Raw genomic sequence first — 16,045 nt, forward strand, 5'->3', positions numbered from 1 at the left:
GTCATGAGGCTCACGTCCAGGACAAATTCTGCTTGTCAATTTTAATACCTATGAGGAACTTAGAATACCCACAATTTTAGCATAAAATTTGAGTATCACTTAATGGCATCTCAAACTACCTTCTGACTTTTATGAGTTTTGAAATATTCAGTATGCTATTATTAATGTCATAAAAAATGTCCATAATCCAAAGACTTAGCTGTAAAGATATTTATTGCATCACAGTGTTCATCCAAGGCAAAACACTAGAAATGATCTAAATGTTAATTAAATAAGAAGTCATTCACTAAACTGTAGCATGTGTAGCTATGTATTTTATATTTATAAAGAATATTTTTAAAGATTTTATTTATTTGGGAGAGCTAGAGAGAGAGAGAGAGAGAGAGAGAGAGAGAGCACAAGTGGGGGGGGGACGGGCAGAGGAAGAGGGAGAAGCAGACTCCCCGCTGAGCAGAGAGCCCAACACGGGGCTCGATCCCAGGACCCTGAGATCATGACCTGAGCCGAAGGCAGATGCTTAACCGACTGAGCCACCCGGTTTTCCTGCTCACGGGTCTGCAGGATGTTGCTACACCGTGTGAGATCTAGCTTCTGGGACCAACACACCACCCCAGGCAGTTCTTGCTATAGCAATGCTAGAAGCCAAAAAGAAATGCACACTGCCTCTTAAGGCCTTCTGCCAAAATTGATAACTCTCTGACCCCAGTCCACCTTCTGTTGGCCAAAGCCAGTCACTAGCCCAACAGCAATGAGGCAGGGAAGGTCACTCCACCTCCAGCAGGAGGAACGGTTATACCACATAGAAGAGGCCTGGATTTAGGAAGGGTTTAAGAATTGGGAACCAAGAGCACTCTACCACACGGTGAATAACTGTTACGGTGAAGTCAGGACGCAAGATGTGCAGTAGAGACTGGGTGCACAGCTGGAGTAAATTTCTCAGCGATCTTTGCAGTTAGGTGTAACCAGGGTCCTGGTAAATGGAGGGTGGGCAGAATGACAGACTCAATTCCAGGCAGGGCCTTCCAAAACCTCTCAGCCAGTCTTCCCCAATTTTCCCCCCTCATCTGTCAGCTGAATGTTCATGGGCTGGGCCCCCGTGAATCTCAAGCTGAAGAGGAGAGAGAGAGCTTCCATCTCGAAGGTTCTCTAACTGAGTGTGTCTCACAGAAGCCCTCCCTCCATCAGGAACACCTGTTTGGGGCTCCAAGTCAGCAGAGATAAGCCACTGACAACTGAGGGATGGATCCATTAAAGCAGTTAGACTATCTAACCTAACCAAAGATGCTAGTCAGCCATTTAACCCAGGATTGGAAAGTTGGAGAAGGGGACATGGAACAATCTCAGATTGAAAACTCAAACATACCAAAACAAACTAAAAAAACCCCTACAACATAAAAGACAATAGTACTTTTTCAGGGGCAAAGGAGGCAAGGTAAAGACCGTTCCAGGCAAAATGAAGAACATATGCAAAGGCACAGAGATGTGACATCATTAGGGCACCCCTCGATATCTAAAAAGTTCAACATAAAAAACAAATAGATTAAAAAAAATAAAAGTTCAACACAGCTAGAGGTAGGGCTGTGTGAGCATGTGCGTGTGTGTGGGCTTGTGTGTAAAAATGTGTGCACATGTGTGTTTGGAGGTTGAGTAGGAAGTTAAGACTGGGAAAGAAAAATCACAAATGTCCAGAAATAAGGTGGCCAAAGAAGACAGGGCCAACCCCAATAGGGTGGAGATAAAGAATGGGGATTTTGTCCTAAGGACATTAAGGAATACAGAGATAGAGGATCAGCTTCGCACTTTAGAAAACTAGGGGCGCCTGGGTGGCTCAGTCGGTTAAGTGTCTGCCTTCAGCTCAGGTCATGATCTTGGGGCCCTGGGGACAGAGTGGGCTTCCCACTCAGCGGGGAGTCTGCTTGCCCCTCTCCCTCTGCCCCTCCCCCTGCTAGTGCTCTCTCTCTCTCTCTCTCTCTCTCTCTCCCAAGTAAATAAATAAAATCTTTAAAAGAAAAGAAAACTTCTAAATTCACCCTCAAGTGGTATGATGAGAGCTAAGAGGTAAAGACCCCCAGAGAGAAGACGGCTAGGCTGCCTGGGTGTGAGGCGGCCCCCCAGCCATATCCACCTTTGCCCATCCCAGCAAAACGGGCAGACACCCAGGGCACAGCTCTAGCCCCAAAGGGGAATTTGAGTACTGAGCTCAAGGAAGGCCAGTAAAATACTCCTGTTAAGGGCAGAGAGTAAACACTGTAGGCCTTGCAAGCCATGTGGTCTCTGTCATAGCCACTCAACTCTGCCAAAAGCCACCATGGACAATATACAAATGTGCATGACTGTGTTCCAATAAAAACTTTATTTACAAAAATCAGTAGTAAAGCTCTGATAAAATAAGCACATAAAAATAAAAGCAAGGTAAACAAGTCAGGTGGCCCAGGCCACAGAGGGGAACACTGCCCTGAGCCACAATTCAGTTGGACAGCTGAAGGGCTTGCAACGAGGACTGTGAATTTCCTAAGAGACAAGCACCTTGGACTTGGTTGTCCAAGGGTAGAAGGGCCGTTGTAAAGTCACCCCGGTGAGCGGTCCGATACCATGCAGAACCAACACACCGGCCCCAAACCAGCCAGATGGCCTCATGTTCTCCATCGTAGCAGTCCGTCCTCTGCCAGCGCAAGGTCGCGCCAGCTACGTCTGGAAATACATTCCTTCCTGCACGCGCTGCGCCAAGTTTACCAATTCTACGAACTTTGGCCTATTGTTTTCTTTAAAGCTCATCTTTGTCAGAAGATTAGCAAGTCCTCATTTTCCATTAAGCAAACCTCACACGATTTATGGAACATAGGAAAACGACCACAATAAAAAATCAAAACCCTATAGTAAACTGTAACTGTAGGAAAATCACTTTTCCTTCTCAAACTTGGGAAACATCTCTTTCATCGAAACAACAGTATTTTCCTATAATTCAAAAAGGAGTTCCTAAAATAAAAACTTCCTGACATCTATAAAAACCCATTTAGCACAATCCTAAGTTTGCTTGTGGAGCTGACAGCAGTAACACACAGATTTCTTAGAAGTCCACATTGGTGACTTTTTAACCATCTCACAGAAAAAATAAATGCTCCAAAGGTCAAAACAGAAATAAAAGTTTATTCTCCAAGACCTAGTCCCAAAGCAGGCCATTTATTTTTAATGTAGGTACTCCTTTTCATCTCTGAGTTACTGATCATGATAATTGTTCAGCTAAACAAATGATGAGAATTTATTGGCAAGAGGTGTAAGAATGGGTTGTGTATAACTTCACTCACTCATTATTTAGTACAGAGTATTTATTGTATGCGAAATCCTGTAAACCATACTTGAAAATATATTTCTAAAAGAAGAATTCAGGCAGGAAAACCTTCTCATCTCTTTGCCAGGAAAAAAAAAATGGGAATGTTAACTTTGTTATCTAAAACTAAGGCTTAGATTTCTTCTAGATAGTTTTCGCAGCTTTAGTATATAATGACCTAAATTGCTCAGAAGCAAGGCAGCATACTTTTGAGATGTTTTTGCTGTGCCCAACTAAAGGTAGCCTCTGGTTTTTCATTACAATGCTCTCAATCAAATCATAAAAAAGTTGGGTTAAACTCAACTCCAAATTAATACAGCCTACTTCCAGTCCTCTGCCTACAACTAAACCCACTTATCTAGTTTTCTTTCCATTTGGAAAAAGATTAATGAAGGTCATCAGCCATTAGGACCAGATGGCTCAAGTGTACTGTAAGGAAATACCAGGCATTCTCCCATGGACTTGTTTATCAGCTCACGGGCACATGTTGGTTGAGGCTGTACAAATATTATTGCCCATTCTTTTTCCATCCATGTGAAACTAGAAGTTTAAAGGCCTACAGAAAGCAAGCATCACTCTCACAAGTAACTCCCCAACACAAAGAAAGGGGGCCAACCTAGTGACCAAAGAAGAGGTATGCAAAACTGTCCCCCGTGCAACAACCACCAGTAGGGCAATTAGGTTCACTTCTCACGGTTGACGTCCAACAGTTAAATAAGTAATTTGAGATCAGAAGTTTAAATAAAGATACGGTCTACATTAATTGTGAATGTACATTAGTGAATTCATGTACTCAATATGCTAAATTTTGTATTGGCAAAGTTTCTCTCCTTCACCGAACTCTAGCCAGGCTCCTTTGAGCCCTTTCTCGACTAGGCCTCCACCTTGTCTACCAAGACCTGAACAAATACTAACTCGGTTTCTTAACAGCTCAAGGCCACACATTCCTAGGATGACTCCAACCGCCCACCCCTCCTTAAAGTGCCTGCCTGAGAAAATTCAAGGCTGCCAAAAGAATTTACTGTTTGTTCCAGCCAACACCTGAAGAGAGGGCCCCTGTCTCCCAGCTTCAGAGGGAGGGTAGAAGCCTACCTTGGATAAATGCCAGTTAGCAAACTCGGATGAGTTTCACATGGACCAACCTCCCCCTTGGTTTTGGTACTTCTTTCACTTCCCTGCCTCTACCGAGCTCCAGCTCATCCCAAAATGCCCCAGTCCCCTCCGTACAAATTGAAGTTGTGTTGAGTTTACACTGGACTCTTTTCCCTATTAAAATACTGTAGTACAGACCAAAATCTGTCCTTACTGCTTTAAGTAGTATGTGGCTTCACGGTCCTTTGACAGTGTGTAATTGGTTATACCTGTGCCCACACACATGCGCCGGTAATGTAAAGAAGAAAAAAATAGGAAAAGGTATTGTTTAACCCCGGGGTTGGTAAACTTTCTATGAAAGACCAGATAGTAAATCTTTTAGGCTTTGTGGGCCACAAGGTCTTGTTAGTATCTATTAAACTTTGCTGTTGCAGAGTAAATGCAGCCCCAGACAATATGTAATGCATGAACTTAGCTGTGTTTTCTTTTTCAAAGATTTTACTTATTCATTCATGAGAGACAGAGAGAGAGAGAGAGGCAGAGGCAGAGGGAGAAGCAGGCTCCCCGCCGAGCAGGGAGCCCGATGCGGGACTCGATCCCAGGACCCCGGGATCACGACCTGAGCCGAAGGCAGATGCTTAACCGACTGAGCCACCCAGGCACCCAGCCGAGCTGTGTTTTAATAAAACTTTATGAATACTGACACTTTAATTCCATACTATTCTTCTTTTGATTTTTTCTTAACCACTACAACAATTTTTAATTTTAAAAACCATTCTTAGCTCACATTCTATACCAAAACAGTCAGCAAGCCAGATTTGGCCCACAGGCCACCGTTCGCCAACCCCTGGTTTAACCTATTTACATGCTTTTCTTTCCTTGCTATGATTAGCTCGCAAAGTTCAAGATCATTTTGATGGTAAGGTTAGTAGATTTGGGGGCCATATTCTCAAAAACTCAAAAATGCTCTCAATTTTCTTCATTGAGACAACTATGAAATCAGTGATTTTAAGTCAATTCTTTTTTTAAAAAATACTTTATTTATTTATTTGCGCGTGCGAGAGAACGAGCATGAGCAGGAGAGGAGCAGAGGGAGAGGGAGAAGCAGCCTCCCTGCTGAGCGGGGAGCCCGATGCGGCGCTCGATCCCAGGACCCCAGGACCATGAGCTGAGCCAAACGCAGACGCTTAACCAACTAAGCCACCCAGGTGCCCCTGTTGTCAATTCTTAAAGATAAATTCCTAGCTCATCAATAATGTACATTCTCTCACAGCTAAACTTCCATGGCAAACTCCAAATGGAATAATAAAGTAATAAAGTTGAACAGTGCATCTGTGTGTGTGTGTGTGTGTGTGTGTGTGTGTGTGTGTGTGTGTGTGTGTGTGTGTGTGTGTGTGTGTGTGTGTGTGTGTGTGTGTGTGTGTGTGTGTGTGTGTGTGTGTGTGTAAAGAGAGAATGAATAGCTGTAAGGTCCAGAAGCAGAAAGTGAAAATTTTGACGTCATGCATTTAAAGTACAAGTAAATTTCACTGCAGGTGAAATTTATCTATATCAAATTCTGATAGCAAGCAGGTGAAATTCACTTGCCTCAAAGAGAGAGAGAAAGGGAGAAAGAGAGAGAGAAGGAGAGGGGAGAGGAGGGAGGAGGAGAGACAGAGAGATGCTTGAAATGGCATATCGCCTGGACTAGACATCTTCCCCCCAGAACCGCTACCAACTAGACTTTCACAGCTGCAAACTAGCAACCCCTGGGAAACTAGAGTTAAGTATTCCTAAAACAGGAATCTAGTTCTGTTATGAAACTGTTCATCATTTCACCTCCTGACAGCCACAAAAATCAGCAGAACTCAGAAAGGACTCGGATGATGAGCAAGTAGCATTTTTAATAAAATTCAAATCCAGAGTCTTTGGGGGTTTTTGGTTGCTAGCCTCAAGAGCTCACTATTATCAGCAATATTGATGCAATTATTCAGGTAAAAAGAGAGGAGATGTGAAAAATATGACCTTTTGCATTGCTTCCTTAACTTCCCTTTTCCCCTAGGAAATATTTAATTCTGAATAAGGTAAAGGTAAAAAACAGAAGTTTAGTAGTCTCTAAATAGGTTTTACAGAAGAATCTGAGGAAGCTCTAAATATATAGTTTTATTCTTCCTCAAACGTACGATACTTGTAACAAAATCATTATTACAGATATCAGTCACCGCTATATGCCACAAAATAGCCCATGCAACCCCATGATAATATGAAATAAAGCAGCTTCCAAATCTACCTACCACCATAAGGAATAATCTTCATATTAACAGTTGGGACCCAATCATTATCTCAAAGTGTGCCATTTTGCGTCAAGAAGAGACATGAAGTTAAGCTATTCAATCCCTGAAAGCATCCCTCAGTTTAATAACACCCCTATGAGTTTTGGGTTTTCACATCACTTCCCTCAGGCGAAGGGGGCATAATCATATGTTTTTCTACTGAACTGCATTCTCCTATAAACATTTCAAAGAGTACATCTGCTTTACAAATGAAATAGTCGATACAAAGAGCAGTAACAATAAAAATATATGCCTATTTTTATACTATTACTGGTTTATAAGGCAATCATCTGTAATGCTCTCATCTACAAGGATGAAAAATGATATATAACTGTTACCAAGGAAACAGTGAAGTAAAATTGCATATAAACTATGAAACAGTTTAATAACCAGAAAATTAGAAGAACAAGATAAAACATCTCCAGATAGAACCACGATACATCGTGCCACTCACGATGGGTGCCATCAAGGGTCACAACTCAAAAAGAGGGAGAGGGTCACAACTCACCAGCTATTCTGGCACTCAGTATTATCGGTTTAAAATGATGACCATAAGGTGGTATTGAATTCCTGAGGGGGAATTTGAATTCTGCTTTTTTTTTTTTTCACATGATTGAAAGGGCAGAGATCCTGGGAACAAGTGGTTAAAAGTGGGTACTTTGAGAAGTCAAAATACTCTGTCAATTCCAGTGTGGACGCATATTCTCTCAATAATTCTCTGTAATTACCAGTGTCTTTACTCACAGACAGGACATTCAGCAAGTAGCAGGTATGCTTTCTACAGCAAATGCTTTCCGAATTGGCATTTTAGAAACTCAAGTTCTTGGGAACCAAAGACAAGGCGAAGGCCCGGAGGTAACTGTGTGTGTTCACCTCTAAACCACGAGAATTTTAAGCACTCAAGTAACCACGCTGATCAAAGCTAAATCCTTTAGGAAGATTATCCACTCAAAAATCAGGAAAATCCTGCAGTGTAAGCACTTTTATACTTCACCTTTGAGAAAAGAACTTGATTTCTGTAACAGTGTTTAAAACACACACAACATGTGTTTCTACGTGCTGATGACCCTCTACACGTACCGCTATTTCAGCTTGGGGACCATCGCCGAGCTCACACTGAGCCACAAGAAGAATGCCTATGGATGAAAGATTTCTTAATGGGCACATAAGCTCAGAACATGTGCAGCTTCTCTCTTTAGAATAAACACTCTATTTGGATCACGTTAAGGACAGAAAGTGAAATTCACACTCATTTACTAAATTTTAACCTCTCTTTAAAATAAGATACTAATCCCCCACAGCCTGGCTTGGGTTTTGCAAAAACTCAGATTTGTGAATATCACGAAGGCATGCTGGAATTTAGTAAAATGAATATAAATCATCTTTTTACTGACATACAGCACTGTCTTCTCCCAAACTCCAAAGTTTAAGGACTAAATCTAGGCTCTCGATGGTTTTTTGTTTGTTTGTTTGTTTGTTTAACATTTATCACTCTTAGCTGTTGAGGCCACCAAAATCTATCTTGGTTACTTTAAACAACACCGGTGAACTTGTCTTTCCCCTCGGCAATCTCTGTCCATCACACAGATGGGACCAGGCAATCATTAAACTGTTGCTCACAGCCGTTTGCCATCCATGGTTTGTGATTCGACAGCTGTTTATAAACCAGCCATAGGCGGAAGCATGCAGGAAGTTAACAGAACAGAGGTGTGAAGCCATGGCCCTCTATGACACTGACGTGAAACCAAGCCATTTGCCACCCTACAATCATCCACCGTTTGACATATCCGTCTTCTGATGTGCAGGGCAACCCCTCTTCGTGGGCTACTCCAAGAAAGACATATTTGCCCATCAGCTGTATACCTCATGTCTACCCAGACTAAGTTACACTGGGGCCCTTTCCCTGGAAAATCTGCTGTGACATTAAGACTGACTCACGTGAGAAGGGAGGGAAGGTAGAGATGGGCAAGAAGAACAAATAAAGACCTGTGGATGCCGGTGAAAGGCACATCTGAAAGGCAACATGCTGACTGAATGTTTCTGAAATGGCCCGAATGTCATGTAGCCAGTCGACGTCCACACGCATTTCTGATTGTGGCTATCTGAAGCTGCTCAGCCTTGTCTGGTGCAATCAACACAGACCACCCTGACACTAAGGAATAGAGGAAATCCTAGAATTATTCTCTTGCAATTACAAGGAAGTCTAAACATCCTGGAAAACTCTTACTGTCTACCTCCTAAGGCTGTGGTGGTAACTGCTACGAAGAGCCAAGCTCAAGGGCCAGAAGGCTCATCCTTCCAAAGACGTGGGTGAAGAAGGTGGAGCGTGGTCTTCTAAGACTTCTCATAGCAGGCACTTCCCGGTTAATGCCACACCGGCAGAAGCACAGACCTACTTCCTGGGTTCGATGAAGACTTTGGAAGCATAAGCAGGGCAGAAAACCTAAGGCGAATGCTCTGACCAGGTACTACCTAGGCAGCCACAAAGTGGAAATATGCCTCCTCTATCAGCACTGCCAGAGAAGTCTGCCTGAATCGATGATTTTTCTTCTGTTTCAACAACATGGCCACTTGGAAGCAAATTTCTAAATCTTTCACGGCTTGGGGACTACATAGTTACCCAAAGAAAGGCTAAAGGTCTTTCTCTCCCGGCTCCCTGTCTTCGGCATCTAGGTCACGGCTGGGAACACGGGACAACTTCCCAGGTCAACCTACAAGCTGAGTTTTCAGGGTGTGGAGGTATAATTTAGGGGGTGGGGGCCAGGGGGCCACTTTTGGTCACTGCTGCTGGGGAAGCAGGGCCCCAAACTCTAAGCACTTCTGGCTTTCCCTAGCAGTAGCAATTACAACCACCTTCTCTTGGCCCTGACTTATACATGTGACCCCAAGCACCAGTGGGGCTTTTCCTAAGGGAAAACAAACTGTCGTGAATATTGGTGTGTGCCTGAGGGTGTGCGTCTGTGTGTGCTTGTGTGTGTGTGTGTGTGTGTGTGTGTGTGTGTGTGGTCTACAGCCAAGGATACACAAGCCCCACCAGGCAGTGGGAGATAAGTTGAACGCAGCAGCCCCTGGCCACCTCGTTTCAGTCCTTTCTTAAGCCCCGCTGCTCTCTCCAGCTTTTGCTTCTCCCCGAGCCTCCCGCAAAATAAAGCACCAAGTTGCCGGCTGCGGCGGCCCTGGGTGCAAATGAACCGGCGCAGCCCCTACCTCGAGAGCTTTGCAATCTTCACAAAGCTGAAGACATCCATGCAGGCAGCCGGGCACCCCGAGCTCGGAGGCTGCGGCGCCCCTTCTCACGCCAGCAACGGCAGCCCCATGGCCGGCCGGGACCTCAGCGCGCCCCGGGGCTCGAGTGGCGGCGACAGCGGGTGGCGGCGGCGGACCTGGAGAGCCCGCACCTGGAGGCGGTGGCTGCTACCCCCCTCCGGCCGTGAGCTGCGTGTGCATCCCCGAGCAGGACCATTGACGGGCGCCCGTGTTGGAAAACTCAATGGAGAGGGGGCCAGGGAGGGTGCGAGGGGCGGGGGTGGGGAGCGTGGCCCGGGCGGTGCGCCCTGGCCTGCGGGACTGCCGGGCGCCCCGGGGAGGCGAGGCCCGGGCGAGGGGCGCTGCTCCTGCTCCCCAGCCCGCCGGCCCGGCTGCCCCGCGTGCGGAGGAGCGCAGACTGAGCCGGGAGGTGGCGGGCGAGCCTGGCACACGCGCACGCACCCCTCGCGGCACTGCAGCTGCCTCCCTGCCTCCTTCCCCAAGCCGAGTCCCTTCTCCTCTCCCCACCCCCACCCGCGGGGAAGGGGGGGAGCTCTCCTGTCACCAGCTGCGTGTGCCTCCAGATCTGAAAGATCGATCTAACAGTCTCGGGCACACCGGGGACGGTGAACGCTACCCCCTCCCTCCCCAAACCAAAGGAGAGCCGTGCAACCGCAGGTTGCCCAAAGCCTTGGTATGTTCCATAAACAAAACTAGCGATTGGGAAGGAGCAGGGATGATCCCGGCTGGGTGGTTTGTCAAGGGGAAGGGGAGGAAGATGCCCAGCACGGCGGGCTCGGTTTGGAGAGCACAGAGGTCCCACCGCTTCCCCCAACCACTGGAGCTAGACGCGACAGCTGGGCTGGCTGGGAAGGTGTGTCTTTGGACAGCAGCACCCGGGGAGCGTTGGAGAAAGAAGAAAATAAGAACGGGAGGTATTCGGAGGGGCGAGGGCACACACACGGCTGCTTCTCACTACAGGGGTCCGGAGATGAGGGTCCCAGAAGCCAGTAGCGGGGGAGGGCGGGGAGGGGGGAGACGGTTATGAATGGGCTGCAGAATCTAAAGGAAGAGAAGGGACGAGAACGGGGGTCGGAAGGCAGAGCTGAGATGCTTTCTCAAATTGAGCAGCGGGTACAAAAGGAAAAAACCAAAAACCAAACCAAACCAAACCAAAACAAAAAAACACCTTACTCATAAAAACGAAACCGCGGAAACATAAACACTCACCTCAGGCAGAGTAAACTCCAAGTTGCAGCCATGTAGAACTCCTAGCCTTCTCTTTTACATAATTATCTTGGATAATCAGCCCTCTTCATTAACTCAGTTCTCTCTGCCTGGAGCCTCAGGCTTCTCCGGGCCTCTTTTTCTTGTTCTTTCTCTTGGAATCTCAAGGCCTCTTCTCCCAAATCCTTTAAAATCTCTCCCCAGACTCTCTGAAGGTCAGATGGCTGCACAAAGTGTGTGTTCTCCCACCCAGAAGCGTTCACCTGATGGCAGGGCCACTGCAAGGAAAAAGATGCCACCCCCGAAATGTTGGAGGATCTGGCCAGTGTGCTTCTAGCTCTCGGAGGGGATTAGGGAAAAGGAAATAGGTTTAAAGTTCCCAGACTTCTGCTCCTCTCCGGGTCTGTTGCTGTATTTCAAGTCTTCGGTATTGGAGGGAGCCTAGTACTTGCACTTTGTTTTTTTAAAGTCGTTTCTTTCAAAAAGGAAACATAAAATCGGTAGCAATCGGAAAAAAATCTAAATGATGTGAAACTCGGGCATAAAATTACATGGTTTAAGAAATAAATAGAATCAATTTTCCTTTAGCTTCTTGCAGACAGACTAGTTTCATCTCGTGAACAGGGTTACCACGTATCATCGGAGGAGGCAAGAGGGACCTGGGCTTTTGAACCCCCTACTGTCTGTGTAAAAGAACTCCCTAGCTTGGGTCTGCACTGTCCTGTACCTGTTTTAAAGCATTTTTGCATTTGAGTCTCATAGCAACCCTGTCCTATAAGTAAGGCAACGGGTTTAAAAAACAGAAATCTTTTCTTTTTATGCCACCATCTCCACTCCAAGTACTCGACGGAGAGATGCGTTTTAAATGTGGGTCAGATAAGGTTACTTGTGCAATCGAAACTCCGCAAAAGCGCTCCATTCCCCTTTGAGCGGTAGTTGGCGCTCCTACGTGACTGAGAAGGCCCTAGGTGCCTAGCCCTTGAGCTCTCTGACCTATCTCTTCCTCCCCACCTCACTCTCTCCCACTTCCACTCCCCCTCAACGCTAACTGAGCCCCAGCAATACTGGCCTCCTTGCTGCTCCTCAAACTCTGCAGGCCCTCCCACCTCGGGCTCTTTGCAGTAGCTGTTGCCTCACCCTGGAACGTTCTTCCCTCCGAGGCTGGCATGCACGGCCCCTTCACCACATCGAGCGTTTGCACAAATACCACTTCCAAAGGGCCACCTCTGAAAAGCCTATTTAAAATTGCGAGGCCCCCCTGTCCTGGATTCCAGGGCCCATTAACTGGTTTTTGTGGGGGTTTTTCTTGTTTCCCTAGCACTTATCACCCACTAATGCTTTATATAATTTATTTTTATGTCTACTGTCTCTTACTTCCTGTCTGATGCTCTTGCTGAAATAAAAGCTCCACAAGGGCAGGGGTTGTGGGTTTTGTTTGTTTGCTTGTTGTTTTCATGGATGGGTCCCACATGCCTAGAAAAGTTCCTTTGAAGTAGAAAGACCTTACTAAATATCTGTTGAATGATTGCATGTTATGCTCATGAGATTCACAGTCAAACCAACGCTGGCCAAGCATCCCCAGTGGATACTGCTCCATCTCTGGCCTCCTCCCTGATATTTGTCCATCTCCGCACCACTCCTCCATCCCCCAAAATCTTTCTTCCTCCTTTAGATTGCTCATGAGGACAGTGAAGGCCTCACATTCGCCAGCTATTTTGCCCCTTCGCACTTTCTACCTTTCCCGGGGGAAGGGGGGGCACCAACACCGTCCCTCGTCACTGTGTCCACATCTGGCAGCACAAGACCAGCTCTTGATGGGGAAAGGGAGATAAAGCAATGCCTTTGGAAAACAGGTGTTCAAAAAGTGCTTCCTTCTGAGAACAGTTCGAATACCCTTCTTAAAAAGATAACGTTATTGGGGCGCGTGGGTGGCTCAGTCAAGTTAAGTGTCTGCCTTTGGTTCGGGTCATGATCTCGGGGTCCTGGGATCAAGCGCCGCATGGGGCTCCCTGCTCAGCTGGGAGTCTGCTTCTCCCTCTCCCACTCCCCCTGCTGGTGTTCCCTCTCTCACTGTCTCGTCCCCCCTGCTCATGCTCTCTCTCTCTCTCTCTCTCTCTCTCAAATAAATAAAAATCTAAAAAAAAAAAAAGATAACACTATCAATCAAGAATTAGTCCAGTTATCAAATAGCTAGTTATTCAACAGTGAAAATGACAGGAAACAGGCATTGTGTTTACTTGTAGAGAGAGAGAGAAAGAGACAGACAGCCTCCCTTTAAGACATCTGGTCTACCTGGAACAGCTTGCTGTTGGGGCTTCAATCTGTGCCAATCTGCGCACTACAGTTATGAATGGTGCGGATGCCGACTCTCCACAGCCTAATAGCTACCAGGAGAAATAACTGGTTCCTCCAGGTCTTTATACTCCTCTGATATATTAATTACCTCTTAGGTTTTCTAATGGACCGATGTCTCTTTTTTAAGGCAAAGAGATCCTCCCTTCTCCTCTGTTTCTCATTAACATACAAATAGAAGACTGCTCCCTTGAAACAAGCTAACACAGCCTCTAAACCCTTATACCTTTAAGCTCTCTTGGCAGAGAAGCAAAGATTTGAGTAGCTGGTCTCCCAGCTCTGTTCCCTCTCTGTGCCAGGTGTGCGTGGCCAAGGTTGGGATATGTTTCTTTATCTAGCATGAAATGGATCCGCCTAAAACAAACAAAAAACAGAGCGGCATTTGAGTACATATGTGATCTTCTAAAGTTTTATTTTCAGCCTGGATAATCTCTAGGGCCCCTTCCAGAGCTTGTAGAGATTTACTCATTGGAAACTGTATTATCTAGCCTTGAGAATCTGTTTAATTTGCTTCACTTGGATCCAAGTGACATTTGGTCATTTCTGAAAACCAAACATAGTTTCAAACACTGTTGGATGTATTCATGAATAAGAGACTTAAGGGCAACACATTCAGAGCAAGTTATTAATTTTTCTGAGACTCAGTTTCCCCACTTACAAAATAGAAATGGTAATCCACTCCTACCTTACATAAAATGAGCCCTTGAAGTTGAACAACAATTTAGAGCTGTACACAAGTGAATTGAGTCACATGGATACTAACTCCAGAAGGATTTCCACAGCTGTCTTGAGCCTTGGCACACACATCCTCCTCAACTTATGATGTATAGGGTATACGTAACCTACCAAACATCCTAACTTAGCCTCCCTTAAACATGCTCAGAATATTTACATTAGCCTACGGCTGGACAAAATCATCTCACACAAGGTCTATTTTATAATAAAGTGTGGAGTATCTCATGTGATTTATTGAATACTGTACTGAAAGTGACCAAGAGCCTGGATGTCTGGGGGCAGAATGGTTGTCAGTATATGGCTTATTGACCCTCGTGATTGCATGGCTGACTGGGAGCTGTGGCTTGCTGCCCCTGCCCAGCATCACGAGAGAGGACTGTAGCACATAGCGCTAGCTATGGATCTTTGGAAAAGATCCAAATTCCAAATTCAAAATTCAAAGTACAGTTTGTACTAAATGCGTATCACTTCTGCACCATTGTAAAGTTGAAAAATCTCAAGTCAAGCCACCGTAAGTCAGGGACCATCTGTACTGTTAGGAGAAGTTTCAGCTGCTAAGAACACTCCTTTGAATGTGAAAACATTTGCTTTGGTTGATCAGAGGTCGGGTATTCTACCTAAAAATCAACCTCATTGTTGCCTTAAGCAGGAGTACCCTTCATGCTCTGTGGGCTCAGGGGCAAGAGGGAGGAATTTCTTCCTCACTGGTAAGGCCTTATCTCAAACTGGTGTCAGGAATTTGCTACTGGGCCAGATGTTCTGTACAGGATGGCAGCTTGGAGTTCTTTTGCAGCAAATTGCAGTAGATAGAGCCCCAGGCATTTCGCAGATGGACTATAGCATCTTGACCATCTGACTGCAGTCTTGAAAAGAGAAGTGACTAAACAAAAGGAAGGTATCTATCAATTCAACGAGTATTTAAGAAATTTCTCCTACGAGGGGCACCTGGGTGGCTCAGTCGGTTAAGCATCAGACTCTTGATCTCAGCTCAGGTCTTGATCTCAGGGTCGTGAGTTCAACCCCATGTTGGGCTCCACCTAAGGAGAAATTTCTCCTATGAGCCAGGCACTGCTATAAGCACTGGAGAATACATCAGGCAACAAGACAAGTTTCTGCTCTCATAGACTTCACATTTTAAGAGGAAAGATAGATGACAAACAGCAAAATAAGGGAATACCATAAATAAGAAAAATAGCAGGTGGTGATATGCAGAGAATTAAAGTCATTTCTATTGAAAGGTAATGACTAGGTGACTATTTATGGCCCAATGGTCAAGGAACACCTCTGTACATAGGTGACTTTTTTTTTAAAAGATTTTATGTTTAAGTACTCTCTACACCCAACATTGGACTCGAACTCACAACCCCGAGATCAAGACTGGCACGCTCCACCGACTGAGTGAGCCAGGCGCCCCTCTATGTGGGTGACATTTAAAATGAGATAAGATGAACAGGAAAGAGACTGCCACTCCACATTCATCTGGAAAAGCATTCCACACAGAAGGATCAGCAAGGACAAAACACTAACAAGAGTCGCTGAGCCAGGAACAACTGTTGTTGACGGCAGCCGGTGTGCCTGAAGGGTATTCTGTCAAACGGAGTGAGAGTGGGAGAATTTGCGGGGGCAGGCAGGGGCGTGATCACGTGGGGCACAGAACGCCATAGTAAGCCATCTACCTTTTATTGTGGAATGGGGATCCGTAAGAGCATGAAGTGGCAAAATCGGATTTATATTTTGAATAATCATTCTTTTT

General features: G+C 45.6%; 1 protein-coding gene across 3 annotated transcripts in view; it reads right to left on the reverse strand.

The window, feature by feature from the left end:
* FRMPD4 (FERM and PDZ domain containing 4) overlaps positions 1-11,437 on the reverse strand; it is a 551,594-nt gene extending 540,157 nt beyond the window's left edge. For 2 of the 3 annotated variants that reach the window (XM_027609162.2, XM_027609160.1), the window contains exon 1: positions 9,940-10,125. In XM_027609162.2, the coding sequence (XP_027464963.1) occupies positions 9,940-9,980 (41 nt within the window). In that variant the 5' untranslated portion in view covers positions 9,981-10,125. Of the gene's footprint in view, positions 1-9,939; positions 10,126-11,208 lie in introns of those variants that run through there. The other variant, XM_027609161.1, reaches the window with a different exon arrangement.
* Between the last annotated feature and the right edge of the window lie 4,608 nt (positions 11,438-16,045).

Source organism: Zalophus californianus, chromosome X (genome assembly GCF_009762305.2).
Source record: "Zalophus californianus isolate mZalCal1 chromosome X, mZalCal1.pri.v2, whole genome shotgun sequence".
In the NCBI taxonomy this organism is placed as follows: domain Eukaryota; kingdom Metazoa; phylum Chordata; class Mammalia; order Carnivora; family Otariidae; genus Zalophus; species Zalophus californianus.